The 17,669-nt window shown below is 33.7% G+C and overlaps 2 protein-coding genes across 4 annotated transcripts; both read left to right on the plus strand.

Annotated features, from left to right (window-relative positions):
* Window positions 1-712: 712 nt before the first annotated feature.
* On the plus strand, window positions 713-12,991 carry LOC108219611 (vacuolar protein sorting-associated protein 41 homolog). Of its 2 annotated transcripts, none has more exons than XR_010291305.1 (19): window positions 713-1,069; window positions 2,996-3,265; window positions 3,387-3,566; window positions 3,752-4,009; window positions 4,596-4,728; window positions 4,804-4,894; window positions 5,807-5,909; window positions 6,936-7,039; window positions 7,114-7,207; window positions 7,301-7,456; window positions 7,536-7,598; window positions 7,723-7,788; window positions 9,250-9,444; window positions 10,565-10,642; window positions 10,723-10,842; window positions 10,929-11,009; window positions 11,087-11,198; window positions 12,121-12,202; window positions 12,309-12,367. XR_010291305.1 is itself a non-coding variant. In XM_017393133.2 (19 exons), the coding sequence occupies exons 1-19, from the start codon at window positions 815-817 to the stop codon at window positions 12,756-12,758; spliced, it is 2,865 nt and encodes a 954-aa protein (XP_017248622.1). In that variant the 5' UTR covers window positions 714-814; the 3' UTR covers window positions 12,759-12,991. The 2 variants fall into 2 exon arrangements, 1 of the variants encoding a protein (XP_017248622.1); XM_017393133.2 differs by having other exon boundaries at window positions 714-1,069; window positions 11,113-11,198; window positions 12,309-12,991.
* A 748-nt stretch (window positions 12,992-13,739) lies between these two features.
* On the plus strand, window positions 13,740-17,352 carry LOC108216668 (uncharacterized). Of its 2 annotated transcripts, none has more exons than XM_017389495.2 (7): window positions 13,740-13,951; window positions 14,188-14,228; window positions 14,326-14,389; window positions 14,495-14,683; window positions 15,397-15,468; window positions 16,682-16,860; window positions 16,984-17,352. In XM_017389495.2, exons 1-7 carry the CDS (start codon window positions 13,826-13,828, stop codon window positions 17,099-17,101), a joined length of 789 nt encoding a protein of 262 aa, XP_017244984.1. In that variant the 5' UTR covers window positions 13,740-13,825; the 3' UTR covers window positions 17,102-17,352. The 2 variants fall into 2 exon arrangements, with proteins under 2 accessions (XP_017244984.1, XP_017244985.1); XM_017389496.2 differs by having other exon boundaries at window positions 13,852-13,951; window positions 14,321-14,389.
* The last annotated feature ends 317 nt before the right edge of the window (window positions 17,353-17,669 follow it).

Raw genomic sequence — 17,669 nt, forward strand, 5'->3', positions numbered from 1 at the left:
GAATAATCAAAAGCATAATTTTATCATGATTTCCTGAACCAAATAACAAATTTAGTAATTACATTGAAACCTGAAACAAACTCTATTCATCTTATGTTATTATTTTTCTATTTAGGTAATTTCAATATTCAATTTTAACAGAATTAATTGAATCAAATGAATAGATTATTAAATTTATGCTAAGTTATCTATTTGAAATTTTTAGACATGATCAATTACTTAATTATTATCTAACTTAATAGAAAATAATTTGTTTTGTGAGGAGAAAGTAAATTCATTTTAGTTAGCCATGAAAGCACTATAATGGACCAAAATTGTAAGTAGAGGTCGGTCGACTAAATTAGATGATCGGCTTGAAGTGGACTTTGAAAGAGCTGTAAATTCATGTCATCATGGCCTACAAGCACACATCAATTAGATACATGTCACAGTGACCGGGTTGTCCCATTTTATATCTCCCCAATTTTTTATATCCTCACAAACTTGTCGACTTATTTAAATACTCTTACGAAAACATTCGGACACCTAATTTACACTCGAATGGAGTTTATTTAAGGTTAATATAAAATTTAAAGTAATTCAAAATTTATTCTATTTAACATCTTATAAATTATATCAAAATGTTCATATTTCGTTCCGTTTTTGAATAAATATTTAATTAATTTATAATTTGTCGGTTGACAAAATATATTGTCCCCGCTATAAAAACCTCCAATTAAAAACACTTGCCAGCTCCGCTCTCTGCTTGACCATATTCATTACCAGAACATTCTGTCAACATTCCGGCGACTCACCGGAGATAATCGACTACAAAATGTCTAATAATCAGTCGGAAAATAGAACCGACGGCGACAACGAGAGAGACGAAGAAAAAGAAGAAGACGTGTCCGGTGAAGATGAAGAAGAAGAAGCCGAAGACGAGCCGAGACTAAAGTACCAGAGAATGGGAGGCAGCGTGCCGGCGCTTTTATCCGGCAAGTCGGCGTCATGTATTGAGGTTGCTGAGCGTATGATCGCTCTCGGGACTCGCGCTGGTTCTGTACACATTCTCGATTTTCTTGGAAACCAGGTATTAAGATTATATAATTATAACTTAAAAAAGTGACTTCTTGCTTAAATTAAAGAATTGAAGTAAAAGTGATAAGTAAACAAGTTGAAAAAGTGTTTGGAAAGAAGCAGAAGTTGTAAGAGAGAAGTTAGCATTTTCAGCTTCTTGAAAGTGTTTCTAGTTATTTACACAAACGGGTCAAGAAAAGAGAAGCAGAAGTAACTTCCGTTGAACAAACAGCCCCAATATTTACAAAATCTGTGGTGAAGGACTTAATATGATAATGGTTTTTTAGCAAGAGTAGAGCACCTCGGGTCCCGAGTCCGGGTTTGATTTATGAATTTTGCCAAACTCTAATTGCCGTCTTGGCGAACTTAAATATAGTTTGGCTTTATTAAAAAATAAGTGCTTATTTGTTATAAGTGATAAGTTATATTTGGAATTGAAAAGTAGTTTTTATTTTATGTGTTTCGATGAAAATTTTGATATTTATAGCTTATCAGTATGAAAATTATTAATATAATTATATTAATAATATATTGTGAATTATATTTTAAAGTGGTTCTTTACATTTTTACTTAAAATGAAATTATTTGATTGATGAATTCTATTGCTATTTACACAAGGCTAATTTTACTTAAAATGAACTTATTTGATTGATGAATTCTGGTTAAAGAATATAAAATGGGAAACATAGGTATATTTGTAGAATCTTCTCCCAGCATGCACATTTTGTACCATATTAGTGCTACATATAGTTCTGGAAATAAAATAGAACTGTGAAAATAACAACTTTTCTCACTATTTATTTTCTTTGAACATAATATGAAAATATGAAGTACAAATATATATAACAAATATAGCATGAGATACTATAGTCTACTGGGAAAGAGCTTATCTTGTGGTGTGGCTTTTAGGTAAAACCTGTAATTTGTCTTTTTAACACTAGGATCTCATTGATGTAACAGATTGTGGTTGTTGGTGCTGAAGATGTGTTTTGATCACATCTTTCTTTAAAAATTGGGGTTACTAGTCGTAATTGAATTTGTGAAGTAGTTTCTTTTGATAACATTGTCCAAATATATTTCGCAATTCATCGGCACGGGCAACTTAATATATTTAATGATGATATGAAGATGGTCCTCTATATCTGTATTTCGGTATTTCCCAATCTCCTACCTATAGTTAACATACCAATTAGTAAAAACATCATAAAAAACTTAAGTAAATGTGACTACTAATGAATGGAATCTCCACCTTAGCTAATTAAAGATAAAACGAATAGTAAAGGAAAGATTCCACAGAAAAAGTGTTGGTGGACCATTTAATTGGTAAGAATGCATTCAATCCTATTCTATTCCTAGTGTATAAACGAATTGCATTCTTGCGTTTTACTTTTATTAGTATAGAAAGGTAGAACATGTTACCTACAGAAAAACTCAAAATGGCGGTTCTGTAGCATTCATTTTACAAAAAAAGACTGCTTGAAAACGTTTTTGTTAAAAGTTTGCACTTATATGTGCTTTAGGTTTAATTTGACATTAGAACTCCATGGTAACAAGAAGTAAACAGGAAAGTACAAAAAGGGCGAACAATGTGATGCAGGACAAAATTTACATGTAATATGATTCAGCCGAGCATTACTGCAGCTTGCTTGGCTGCACGAATTGAATCAGTTTGCTGGATTTGTGGTGCATCTGCCCAGAACAAGAAAATGTAACTTGACCAGGACACAACAGCTATCTTTCTGATAGAGAGTGTCGTGGTTTAGAGGAAGACTTTAGTCAATTGACATTGATTATCATAATAGCATTATTCAGCCAGTACATGTTGCATCTAGTTGTTCTGTTTATGTTGATATGTTTGAGAAACGAGATTATTTTACTTTCAGGTGTGTTCATAATTCTTTGGCTCATAATTTATTATTTGACTTTTTTTACTGCAAAGGTAAAGGAGTTTTTAGCTCATGGTGCTACTGTCAATGATTTATGCTTTGACATAGAGGGTGAATACATTGCTAGCTGTTCGGATGATGGATCGGTGGCAATAAACAGTCTGTATACTGACGCGAAACTGAAATTCGATTATCATCGTCCAATGAAGGCTATTGCTCTGGACCCATATTACGCACGAAATTCCTCCAAAAGATTTGTTGTTGGCGGTTTAGCTGGCCATATGTACTATAATATAAAAAAGTGGATTGGTTATCGTGACCAGGTTGATTTCCTTTTCTTGCGTGTTCACATTCATCTGACCTAGGTTGAAAGATTGCTAAGTAGGTATTGGTACGTACATTGCTAAACCAATACTCGGTTTTGTTTTCTTCTGTTTTTTTAAGGTTCTTCAATCAGGTGAAGGTCCAATTCATGCAGTGAAGTGGAGAACAAGTCTCGTTGCTTGGGCTAATGATGGAGGAGTGAATGTTTATGATACTTCAAATGATCAACGTATAACGTATATTGAGAGACCACGTGGAAGCCTACGTCCTACACTTCTGTTTCCTCACTTAGTTTGGCAGGTAAGTTAGAAGAATATCATTTAATGGGTATGACTTAGAGAGTGCAGACTTACAATGATAAATTGATATACATGATCAGAGAATTCATTATTGTGAATGGACATGTTCCTTGAGACATGCTATTCTATCCCTCTTTTACTTTTTAAAGTTCTTACGTTTGATTAACATCATTCCGTCATATTCAGGATGATAGTTTATTGGTCATTGGTTGGGGAACATCTGTGAAAATTGCTTTGATAAAGAGTAATCAGAACAGTAGCACCAACAAGACTTATAAACATATACAAATGTCCCACATGGACCAGGTGGACATAGTGGCATCATTTCAAACTAGCTATTACATCTCAGGAATCGCTCCTTTTGGAGAAAATTTGGTTGTTCTAGCTTATATTCCTGAAGAGGATGGTGAGAAGGAAATTGCAAGCAGCATTTCATCGCACCAGGCATATATTTCTTCCTTTTCCTGTTATAAATTGCTGAAGACTCAACCTTTTTCTTCTGCATATTAAATTTTCTGACTTGTTTGTTCTCCTTTATCATGGATAATGAAAAAGTCAGTTATTTGATACCTCAATTGTAATTGCAATCTTGTAGATGTTGTCAAACACATGCACTGATAACTGAAACCTCTTGTGCTGATTTCTGATACTAAACTTTTATAGTCTAATTACTAATTATTTCATTTTATTAAGAAGCAGACGTGCTGATATGATTTTGACAAACTTCTTTCATACATATTAGCAGGAGTGAAGTTCATGACAATTATTAATAAATTTGACTTACTAAAAAATGAACTTTGGTAACATAAGAATATTTCAAGATGCTCCGCCGATCTGTCATGTTAATTATATCACACCAAATGGGTATCTTGTTACCAAGGTCACCAAATTAATCTTCATAGTATTGATACTGCTCATCATAGTATGACCGCATTCAATTGACAGTAGTGACATAGTTCAGATTATCCTCGACCTAGAGGGTAAATAATATAGATTTTCCCCCCAAAATCTAAACAATATTTTTGCACAGGGAAATGCTCGGAGACCAGAAGTGCATGTAGTCACATGGAGCAATGACGAGCTTTCAACAGATGCACTGCCTGTACATGGCTTTGAGCATTACAAGGCAAAAGATTATCTCCTTGCTCATGCTGCGTTCACAGGTAAAGTTTACTTGAACCATATGGTTTGCAACTTAGCTCATAACAAATGTGGTAACTGTGGTCCTTTATATGTAGGAAACAGCTACACAGGTGGTCAGTGGGCAGCTGGTGATGAGCCATTTTATTATATCGTATCTCCTAAAGATGTAATTATTGCGAAGCCTAGGTTAGGAACCTGTAATTAAGGTTTGAGGCTTATAATTAGTATTATCTATCTGTTTTACATTATTAATCCTAGTATAGCATTAGCTACTTTAACTTTATCAAAGATTATATCATCACTTAACAGTCCTTCCCTCTCACATCAAAGCCAATTATGGGAATGCATAGTGGATCATCACAAGGCTGCTGCAAGGACAATAATATACGAGCGTGCCTGTATTACTTGGTTTGGTTGAGAGTTAAAATTAATTGTAATAGGGATAAATCAGAGACAACACTCTGATACCCTGTTACAGGACCTGCTTTCCTAAAACCTTGAGATTATTAGGCCCAGGCTTGATAAATTTTCAAGAATCTTCACAATTGCAGTTCAAGTCTTACGAATGACTTGTACTTGTAAGTATAAAACTAATTTAGCTATTGAAAAATTATATATATCTTTTATATGGTCCTGGGCATCCTAGCTAAGAGGGAAGGGGGCCAGGGGACCAAGCCAAATTGATTGCCCTAAATTTCTTTACCCTGTCCCCTCTTTGCTGCTTCTGAAGGCCCTTTAACTTTTAAAAATTGCATATTTATTTATCTTATTTATGCAAAGGCCTGGGCTTTTCTATTCTTATATGTTATTGCAATATTATAGTTACAAATATGTCGTAAAACTTTCAACCAAAGGGGTAGACCAAGACAAATTGATTGCCCAAAATTTCTTTACCCTGTCTCCTGTTTCCTGCTTCTGAAGGCCCTTTATCGTTTAAAATTTTCAGTTGTATTATTCTAGTTTATGCCAAGGCCCAGGCTTTTCTATTCTTGTATGTTATTGCAAGATCTTAGTCACACATACACTATCATTTGTATTTTACAACTTTTAACCAACAACATTTATCTAATCGGTAAAATAATTGACGTTGATTTTCAGGGATGCAGAAGATCACATATCTTGGCTTCTTCAACATGGATGGCATGGAAAAGCTTTAGAAGCAGTTGAAGCAGGAAAAGGAAGCATACAGCTTCTTGACAAAGTAATTTTCTCTTCTTTAAACATTTTCTGTGTTTTTCAATTTTTTTTTTTTTTTGGGGGAGGGGGGGTGTAGAAAAGGGATTTTGGTTTCTTTGGAACATTAGTAAACATATGTGTCTGCTCAACGAATTTATACTTCTAATTTCAACAAGAGAATTACCCTTTTAGACTTCTTTACGTAATTACTATGTGACAAAATTCAGAAAGCACCTTTGACAATTTTTCTTTTTATTAGCAGATGTTATATAACGAAGCACCTTAATTTTCAAACAAACATTGACTGTATCGAGAATAAGGTTTTCTGGAAATGCAATATATTTGGAAAGGTTTTATGGAGACTTTTATTTTATTGAAGAACTCGGAGATCAAATATATTCTACAAACAGAACAGGTTTTGCATAAGATAAAAATATATATATTTATGTATTATATTTTGAAATTACTTTTAAACCCACACAACGCTGCAAAAAAACATGTATTCAGATTTAGATCCTGAAAATCTATGTAAAAAATAGGGTTCTGCAGCAGAACCTTAGTGGTTCTATGGTTCTATTTAAGGATTGGTTCTAAGTTGAGCGCACCCTGTATGTATGTATATGTGTGTGTGTGTGTCTGTGTGTGTTATTGTTATTTAGTGAGTACTATTATATAATGTTCATTTGTAATGTGTCTCATCGCTTTGTTTTACCATTCTTTTCCAATTTATTGCTGGTATTTCTACCAATGCTTTACTGTTGTTATCTGTATATGTGTCATTGCATAGTTGTTAACCCTGAACATTCCCTGTTGATAGTCATTATTGTGCGTTCATATTTATTGACATTAAAGGTGCTTGAATTATGTAATACTATTGTTCCAAAATTTATGGGTTATTTTTATCTTCAAAGGAACATTTATTTAGTGCTAAAACTTTGTTTAAAATCTTGTATATCTATGCATTTTTTCTCTGTAAATGGAGCAGACATCTTTGTTTTGTATTAATTGCACCAAAAATACTTTTCCTGTAATTATATCCAACTATTCATAGGTGGGTTCAAAATATCTTGATCATTTAATTGGGAGAAGAAATTATGCTAAAGCTGCATCTTTATGCCCAAAATTGTTACAAGGCTCAGCCTCTGCATGGGAGAGGTGCTATACACCATTAAATACGTCCACTTTGGATATGTTTAAAAATACTTTTTCAAAACTGATACCTCTTGCAGATGGGTTTTCCACTTTGCTCATCTACAGCAGCTTTCTCTTTTGGTTCCTTATATGCCAACAGAAAATCCAAGGTTGCGCAATACTGCATACGAGGTCAATCATCATAGCTTGTGTTAATTTTTAAGTGGGGTTTCTCGATCTTAAGTGTATTCAAAGAGGGCTGTATATTTATTTGTTACGCCTCAGGTTGCTCTTGTGGCTCTGGTGACGAATCCATCCTTCCATAAGGAACTTCTGTCAACCGTTAAAGCCTGGCCTCCTCTAATTTACTCTGCAGTGCCTGTCATTTCAGCTATAGAACCTCATCTTAATACTTCGTACATGACTGATGCTCTCAAAGAGGTGTGGTAAACAATTATTTGCGGCTATATGTATTTTTCCTTTTTAACTTTCCAGTATTTTAGTTATCCTACCATGTCAGGCACTGGCGGAGATATATGTTATTAATGCACAATACGAGGAAGCCTTTTCACTTTATGCTGATGTAAGTTTTCCATGTATGCATAAGTTTTGCATGATGTAAAAAATGCATCTTAAACATGTTAATATTCTTGATTTCACATAGAAGCAGTTGATTCAAATTTATTGAATTAATTATGTTTTTTCAGCTTTTGAAGCCAGATTTGTTCGAGTTCATCGAAAAACATAACTTGCATGATTCCATCCGTGAGAAGGTAAGTTTACACACGTAGTTCTCTATTGATCTAGGCCTAGGTATTTATTGAATAGTTTTGACAATTTTGTTAAATAAGAGTGTGTCAGATCTGATCACATTATCTCACATAACATCAGTGACAGAGCCAACCTGAAAGTCTATTGGGGTTCAATTTTTTTTACCTAAGAGTTAGTTTAGAACGAAAATTCATAAATTACAATATCATGATAATAATTACATAGTGATGATCACAGCTTTTCTACCGAAAAATATGCAGAAAATGAGGGTAAATAAGAGTAGGAAATTAAATATACACCAGGACACCAGTTACTAGTATAATATATATATATATATATATATATATATATAGAGTTAAGTTCTATGGAGTACATAAAAACATTGGAGTATTGGAGTACAAATCATAATTTTTTAGTTTGATCTTATATAATATCTTTGATTATCCAAATTTTGATATAATCTATCATTTATAAGTTGTCTTGCACATAATTGTCAATTAATCATTAATATCTTTCAACTTTAACAAGTATTAAGATTATTGTTCTGCTTATTAGTTATATTGCAGAACATAGAGTCCTATGATTTATAAAAGTAATTATTCTACCATTTGATCACGATGTTTATGTTGCAGAACATAATGTGCAGGTTGTCAAATATTTACAAATATTATTGGACAAAAAAAATTGAAATTTAGATGACTAGATTACATTTTATCAAACTTTGTACTCCAATACTCCAATTTTTTTTGTACTCCATAGAACTTAACTCTATATATATATATATAGAGAGAGAGAGAGAGAGTTAAGTTCTATGGAGTACAAAAAAATTGGAGTATTGGAGTACAAAGTTTGATAAAATGTAATCTAGTTATCTAAATTTCAATTTTTTTTGTCCAATAATATTTGTAAATATTTGACAACCTGCACATTATGTTCTGCAACATAAACATCGTGATCAAATGGTAGAATAATTACTTTTATAAATCATAGGACTCTATGTTCTGCAATATAACTAATAAGTGGAAAAATAATCTTAATACTTGTTAAAGTTGAAATATATTAATGATTAATTGACAATTATGTGCAAGACAACTTATAAATGATAGATTATATCAAAATTTGGATAACCAAAGATATTATATAGGATCAAACTAAAAAATTATGATTTGTACTCCAATACTCCAATATTTTTATGTGCTCCATAGAACTTAACTCTATATATATATATATATATATATATATATTTTTGTGTGTGTGTGTGTGTGTGTGTGTGTGGAATGCACAAAATGTGAGAATTTATTTTTGTAGAAGCCCCTGGGAACGCGTGTCCCTAGGCGCCCCAACATGGCACTGCCACTGCATAGCATGCTTGCCTTTTCAAAAAGTAGTTGGCGAGCAAAAGAAGACTTCAACTCCCTTTTTTAGAAGGCTTTTAGTTCCTTCACATCTCACTCTCCTTGCAGGTTGTACAATTGATGAAAATAGATAGTAAACGGGCAGTTACATTATTAATCCAGCACATGGAAATGATTAGTCCAAATGAAGTTGTTTCACAACTATTGGCTACAGAGGACGACTCCAGATACTTTTTATATCAATATCTGCACTCTCTCTTTGAAGATGACCCCCATGCAGGAAGGGATTTCCACGATATGCAGGTATACAGACATTATTAAGCATTGTGTTGAAATGATATTGTTATAATTCAAACCTATTGATGATCCTTATTTCAATGAGTAAAACTACAAAATAGTTCTTTAAGGATCTGATTAGCATGTGACTGAAATTCATTTCACATATAGGAGAAATTTCTTAAAATTGTCATGAACAATAATTTCATGTTAAGTTATCGGGTGAAGAGGATGTCAAACTGACATGTATGGCATGAATTAGTTGGGTTATCAGTTGACATTCATTTTACTGTTTAATTCCAATATATTCTCTCACATTACTCCACCCATGCATGTACCAATTAGATAAATTAAATCACCAATGAGACCAACAGGAGAAGTGAAACTCTGAAGGGGTTTTCACTTGAATGATCCCCAGATTTGTCCATATTTTAAAGAATCAATACCTTATGCTAAATTGGGTTGTAAGATATTTAATGTGTTTTTCTTAAGCTATTGCCCACAAATACATGCAAAGATGTAGTTCACTCATTTTTTTATTAGAAATACAACTTCTTGTTTCTCAAATAAAATAAAATCAGACCAATAGATATATTCGTTCCTCTTATTATCAGATTATTTGGTTTTGTTCCATTAAACTCATCAAGCACACAGACAGAAGTTCTTATCATGCACACAGACATAAGTTCTAACATCTAATGGATCATCAAACTCCTTGCAACATATATCCCAGTGCACTGGCTTGTTTATAGACCTTATATTATTTGAATAAGCTTAAGAAATTGAGACCTGGAGATGCATAGAAAAATTCAAATATTTGTTCAAGGCAAGTGATATTATGAATGAAAGACAAACTTTGTATTTATAAAACAAGGCTTTTAGTGCCTCTTCTGAATTGCTTCCCAGACTTCATGATACTTGATTTCTTTGCAGCGAAACCAACCTGTTTTAACGTCTCCTGGCGCTTTCTTAACAAATTATGTTCGTTTTGGTCTAATGGTATCTACCAAAAAATCTATGGTGGATGCTAGTTTAACATAATTTTCTTATGTAATGCATCTATCAACCATGTACCATCCTACTAGCATGGATCATTAGTTCTCTGTTCATCTAGCTATTTATGCATTCAACCTATTGACTGCAATAGGTTGAGCTTTATGCGGACCATGATCCAAAGGTGCTGCTTCGTTTTCTCCGCAACTGTCAGCATTATAAGCTTATGAAGGTTAGCTATCCAATTGGCTGCATATTAAATTGCCTAAAGTATTCTTTTCGGCATTGTTTTTCTTAAAAGTTTAGTTTCAGGCATATGAAATATGTGTTAGCAGAGGTCTGCTGAGGGAGCAAGTTTACATTCTTAAAAGAATGGGAAATTCCAAACAGGCCCTTGTAGTTATTATTAATGAACTAGGGGATATAGAACAGGTATATTCATGTGTTTGTGAAGCTTGAATGTTATTTGACTTATTTTTAAAGTTCTAGTTGACTGAGTATTGCATACTAAATTGCAGGCCATAGAGTTTGTTAGTATGCAACATGACGATGAACTGTGGGTAGAATTGATCAGACAATGTATTCAGAATCCTGAAATGGTAGACTTCAGTATATATATTTTACAAGTTAACTGCAATATTTTAGCTGTATGTATTTGATTATTCTCTTTGCACAGATCTCAATGCATATTTTTTATGGTAGGTTGGGGTGTTGCTGGAGCATACCGATGGCAATCTTGATCCCCTCTATATTGTAAATATCATTCCCAATGGCCTGGAGATTCCTCGGTTAGTCAGAACAAAAGCATTTTTTTTGTTTGATTGTTTTTATAATTTTATTATTTTCATCTCCCATCTTTGATTTCAGTGTTGGACTTGAATATTTTTGGCAACTTCTGTATATTTTTCACATTTATGTTGAGTTTGTAATATATTTTAGAGATATCATCTTTTAGTTACATGTAGGTTATTTTGATTTTTTATCAAGTTATTTGCTCTATATTTCCCCAAGAATCCAGAGGTTTCCATATATTTTGAACCTGCTTTTTGTAGTTCCTGATGCTCCCTGAAGTTTATGCTTGTTCTCTTTATATTAAGGTCATCATTGCTAGTGACTGGGCAGTGGATTTACAAATACTTTATGTCTATAAACTTATTATTAGTATTGATGTCGATTTGATTGGGTAAAATAATTATCCAAATGTAAAAATGGTTTCCAAGGTCAAAGATAAAATATATACTAAACGAACATATAGGTCTGTTTTTTTACTGATATTGATCACAGCCTCACACACTATCTGTAATGAACAGTCACCCCTCGGTAAAGAGATAAAGGGTGTCTATCTGATGGAAGTCCTTGGGTTTTGACTATTATGCCTTTACTGGTTTGTTTTACTGGTATGTTTAATTAAAATACTGATACTCTGTCAACTGACATCAGAGAAGAGTAGCATTTCAACGCAGTAAACTAATACTTAATGGGAACATATGTTTGGTCATTTTTACGTAAAATTGTGCTAGAATGGGCCAACACCCCAGCCAAAGCTATTGCCTTTCTTGCGTACATCAGAACCTTTATGTGTGTGTGTGTGTGTGTGTGTGTGTGTGTGTATTTCACTTAAGTACTTTCCAGATGGTTTTCTTCTGTATTTTTGTACAAATGAGAAAACTACAATGCTTTTATTTTGTACTTTGGTTTTGTTTTTATCAGGCTAAGGGATCGTTTAATTAAAATCATAAAGGACTACAGGACCGAAACTTCTCTAAGGCGTGGTTGTAATAATATACTTAAGGTACTTGATGCTTTTGTTGTGCACTATTCCCTTTTATGAATATCAGCTACACATTAACACAAAATTCTGCACATTGATTCCTGCTAAGTAATCTGACAAATTGCAGGGTGATATTATTAACCTGTTAATTAAATACTATGAGGATGCAAGACGTGCCATCTACATGAGCAATGAAGAAGATGAAGTGCGTTCCACAAGGGATGACGATACAGCGTCTAATTTGATGGAGAGATCAAGGAACATGAAAACCATGGATATCAAGTCAAAAACTAGAGCAGGCGGGAGGTGCTGTGTGTGTTTTGATCCCTTTTCCATTCAGAATGTATCCATCATTGCATTCTACTGTTGTCACGCATATCATAGGACTTGCCTCTTGGATTCTGCTAATACAGTTGATGAGAAGAAAACGCCAGCCCCTACTTCCCACGAGGATGCATGGTATTATGAGTACGAGAAGAGTGACCCTGATAATGTTGATGACAATAATATTAATACTTTAGGTTCCCCGCAGATGCGATGTATATTGTGCACCACCGCCACAAGTACATCACATTGACTTGATGTGTTCATTCTTGTCTGTGTGTGTGGTGGTTCTGTTGTTTTTCTGGGATCACTGGCTATTGTCTTTGTAACTTTATTGTTGATCAAGGGGTTATATTTCTGAGTGAGGTTTCTTGTAAAAAATGTAGGGTACAAAGAAGGGCTGCTTCTAGTGCTCAATTGTATCCATTTTCTATTTTCAGAGGTGTTTGTTAATTTTTTCTGAAATTTAAGTGGAGTTGCCTTGTATATATCTATGTATTGCTTGCTGCAAATTGAAGCCAGTGATTAAAGCGGTCACATTGATAAATCCACTTTTCCATATGATTAAAGCCAAAGTAATTCTGTAGGCAGGTTGCCTTAAAATAGTAGAATTTGGTCAAGGTGCAACCGATAGGTACAACTAGTTTTCCATGTGATTTCTATTACAATTTAAACGGATAAAATAAAAGTTGTTTTCTGTTCACTTGCAGGAATGGATCGAGAAGAGAAGAGAATAAAATGAAAATTATAAAAAATCTATCAAAAAAAGAAGAAAGTATGAAATAATAATTATTGAATATAAGTAAGTCGAAATATTTTTAGGGATAATTCATAAACGTTATAAATTAATAGTAATCTTTTAACTGGCAAGAGCTCGGACAACCTTTCTTAGAAGGTATCGATACGTAACATTTTAAACCACGAGTAGGGTTTTTTTTCTTTTTTTCTTTTTTGACAAATATGATTTATAGCCTTAAATGAGTATATGTTCTAAGATATTGTCGAGGTGAGCCAGGGTCGAACCCCAGGACCTGAGACGACCGAGGATAAACTGGGATATCCAACTTAATTAATCATGTTCATCTAAAACCGACGTGAGGTAAATTTCTCATCAAAATCATCTAATTCATGGCCAACAACAACCGTTTTTCCTTAGGCCCAATCAACTTCCCAGTAAGGCCCATATCCAATCCGTTTTCAATAACTCGAAACTCTACTATCCATGTAGATTGTAGACACAGGCAACAGGCAACAAGTACACAAAAAAGTCCATTTTAATTTAAGAAGTTGAATCGAGTCTCCACAGAAAAACCCAAGAAAATGTTGAGCTTGAAGCGACTTAATTCGATCAGACCCACCATTCACTCAGCAATCCTCAAGAAGCTCAGCCCTCTTGCTGCTAATCCCTCTCAATGCTCTTCAATTCGCTTCTTCGATTTCTACCAGGTTATTCCAAACCCCACATCAATTTTTTCAATTTATTGAGATTAAAATTATAATCTTTTTTGTTGGGACCTGGAAAAAATATTGCTTTATCGAATTTTTATTTATTCAGTAACAGAATTAGGCTGAGCTGAAGTTATAAAATTCAAGAAACGTTCAGTTGTTGTATTTTATGTGTAGTGTGGTTAGAAATGTGTGATTCAAGTATTGAGTGGTGATGAAATGTAATGTGATTGCAGCTTGGCAACAAGGAGGCGATCGAGAAAGAGCGAGCTAGGCTGTAAGATTCGTTAGCTCGATGGTTTTGTTTTGGTTAGGTTTGATTAGAGAGGTTGTGAATGAGTTTAAGATGTTTGTTTATGTGTAATTTAGGGCAGTGCAGATGAGATGAATAGAGGTTACTTTGCTGATATTGCCGAGCTCAAGAAACACGGTGGCAAGGTATAATTTGTTTGTTTCGGGACGTGATTGTTTCAGTTGTTTGAAATTTTGAAGGTTTTGATTCTGTAGGAATTGTTGTATATATGATGATTGTATTTTGTATAGATTTCGGAGGCAAATAAGATTATAATCCCAGGAATGGCAGCTGTGAAGTTTCCTGCCTTGGATGTGACGTATTCGGATGGTACGAAGCTTTCGCTGCCAACCGTGTTTAATGCTAATGGAGTTGATACTGGCAGTATGACTATGCCAAAGGCATCCTTAATGTGTCTTTCGTTCCGAGCTAGTTCACAGGTTTGAGAATATAGGGAATAACTTGTAATGTTTTTCTTCTTCTTATTAGTTGGACTGAATACATAAATTGTGGTTCATGTATATTCTATTGAAGTATCTACTCCTTAGTTTACATTTGAGAGTAGAGTAGCTCTTTCTTGCTCTGCAGTCTCATCAGCACTAGACTTGTACAAGCTGTATCTTCATAACTTACCCACCCCATATTCATCATAGAAAGACTTTACTTCGTTAGTGGAAAGTGGAAATCCAAAAAACAAACTTCAAATTGGCTTCGAAGTTCTACAATTTTTCCAGCTTTCAACATACTAGACTGTTTATCATGTGAAGATAATGCTAGTCATTACCATGCTTAGGAATGAGTTCTAACTGTATGAACCTAATAAAACAATTCTTTACGTTTCTTAATTTGTTAATTTGATCCTATCACGATCATGATTGGTGTTGGAATCATCAAAATTCGAACTGTATCATGACGCAATCTGTCTGTTATTTACCATGGAGATCTAATACTATCCTCAGTTTCCCTCAAGAAACATAGATGATGAGGGGGGGTTTCCGTAATCCACGGGGCCAGAGGGCCTTAGTTGTGTTAACCAAATATTTTGATGTGATGGAAAATGTTTGTGCAAATTTTAGCATGACATAAATGTGTGCAAGTGAACTTGATCCCATGGAATTTCAGTTATCTGAGAAGTTTCCAAAATGTTTGACAGACAATGGTAAATACTTGGACCACGCCTTTTCTTGATGCATTCAGTGATTCCAAGGCAGTTCAGTTATATGAGGTACGCTAGCCTTCTTATTCAACCGAAGGTGTTCTGTTCCTTAATTTAATTTCAGTTTACACTTGTACTTTACTACTTCTACTAATTAATTAACTAAATCTTTGTTCTAGTCATGTGAAGACATTGTATACTTGCAATCTAACTTGTTAGAAACCAACTATTACGCATATGAGCATCTGATAAATATCTACACAGCTGATTTACAATCTACTTTATGGCCTTATGGGTTCCAGAAGATGCATCTGTTGTAATAATATTTGTTGTAATATTTCACATTCTTAATGTGGATATATCAATTAATTTATGAGTTTGCGGGTACTTAGATAGACAGGGAAATACCTTGTTACCTCCGTCCTAGTAAAATACTTGGATTAGTGTTCTGATCTGCTGGAATTTTACTGGGTTTTATATAATGTTGAGCGAAGAACTAAAATAATATTTTCTGTCTAATATTTATTTTATCAAGGGATAGATATATTGTACAATGTATTAAGAAGTTTATTTATTATGTAAGTAGGTCAGCAGGGTTGACTGACTGTAAAGTAATGAATTTAGTTGGTTATTTTTTTAATTTTTTTTGGTTAAGATCAATTACTAGAAATATAAATACTCATGCGGACATTTGTTTCCATTTGGTAACTAAGGACGAGTGATATCTACTTGGGTAAGCCTTAATAACACGCTAGTAGAGTATTAGTGAGAATTAGATACTGAGCAGGCAAAGTTTTCTTGTTAGCAACCTTTCTAACCTTATCCAACTTTATTAAAACACTGTTGAAAGATCATTCTAATTATTTGGTTTGTAAGATACTATGATTGTACAAATTATTGGTACCTTATGACATCGGTACACTAAAAGAGTTGTAAATTAAGATGCTAATATACACCTCAGTCTATCCTTCCATCCCAGTCCTAACCCGGAAGCTTGTATCGTTTTGGCTCATAGAATGGCTCTGACTTTGTAAAATTGTAAAATCTTTATAGAGAGATAATACAAAGTTAAACACAAATAAAATTATCATAATATGGTGAATTGCCAATGTTTTGAGCTTCATTTTAATTTTATAAAATATATACATGAAATTAATATAATCATGTATACATGTAAGGAAATGTATGTGAAAGATATCTATATTTGGAAGTTTAATTTTATTCAAACATATTCAGTGCATGCTACTTGTACTGTATATTAACAAGTCCGTTCCACTTTCAGGTTTCCTTCATAGACTCTTGGCTACTAACACGCAGTCCTATAAAGAAATTACTACTTCGTATGATGAGAAAACCTGACCCTAAAGAAAAGAAGGATGTGCTGCAGAGACAGATTGTTTATTTCTTCGGTGACCATTATTACTTCAGAAAAGAACTTAAGATATTAAACCTTCTTACAGGGTAAGAATTTTGTTGTTTCTCTTTCTTTTCCATTTTAGTTAAACCGGTTTGATAAAGCAAGTCCAGTTAACTCTTCAGGTCAGTTGTAACTTGTAAACATCTTCACTGTTGCCTTTTTAACAGGTATATATTCTTGCTCGACAAATTTGGTAGAATACGGTGGCAAGGTTCAGGAATTTCATCTAAAGAAGAGTTGGCTTCCCTTTTGGCTTGCACATCACTTCTATTGGAAGAGAGTTGAGATTGCACGGTCCAGTTTGACACATTCCTTATGTAATAATGAAGTCTAAAGATTTTGCCTTGTTTCCATTTTCAAAGGCCGTACATTAGATTCACGCTATAGTCTAGTTTCTAATTTGATTTGAATCTTGGAGGTAATTTCCTTTTTGATGTTGCGAGTACTGAGTACAGTGTACCCCAAAATTTAGTCGTACTCCTTTGACACAAGGGCGTAGCTACTTAAGCTAAAGAGAGAATTTTTGGCCCCTTTCACCTTGCAGTTCTCTGCGTATATTATTATCTTAGATATTTAAATTTAACAGTTTGGAAGTCCGGTTGACCCCTGTTTCTAGTTGCATATCATAGATATGAGCCAGTGCACATTTGTGCTTTTGGATGTACATTTACACTACATATATGTTAATTGTAGTCGTATTTTGTTGCATAGCTTGAGGCTAAGTTTGTCTATCAATTTGGATGTGCGGAGTTGAATTGGAAGCAAAAAAGAGTTAGATTCGGCCATGAAATCGGCCGTTGTGTTTCTTTGTATCAATTGGTGCCATAGAAGAATCACAATGAAAGCACCAATT

The sequence above is a fragment of the Daucus carota genome, chromosome 4 (assembly GCF_001625215.2).
Source record: "Daucus carota subsp. sativus chromosome 4, DH1 v3.0, whole genome shotgun sequence".
NCBI lineage: Eukaryota > Viridiplantae > Streptophyta > Magnoliopsida > Apiales > Apiaceae > Daucus > Daucus carota.

Coding starts and splice junctions, on each gene's coding strand:
- LOC108219611 (XM_017393133.2), top strand. CDS start 815: ATGTCTAATAATCAGTCGGAAAATAGAACCGACGGCGACAACGAGAGA. Junction 5,910..6,935: donor GCATACAGCTTCTTGACAAA/GTAATTTTCTCT, acceptor AACTATTCATAG/GTGGGTTCAAAATATCTTGA. Junction 12,203..12,308: donor GTTGTAATAATATACTTAAG/GTACTTGATGCT, acceptor GACAAATTGCAG/GGTGATATTATTAACCTGTT.
- LOC108216668 (XM_017389495.2), top strand. CDS start 13,826: ATGTTGAGCTTGAAGCGACTTAATTCGATCAGACCCACCATTCACTCA. Junction 13,952..14,187: donor GCTTCTTCGATTTCTACCAG/GTTATTCCAAAC, acceptor ATGTGATTGCAG/CTTGGCAACAAGGAGGCGAT. Junction 14,229..14,325: donor GAGAAAGAGCGAGCTAGGCT/GTAAGATTCGTT, acceptor AATTTAGGGCAG/TGCAGATGAGATGAATAGAG.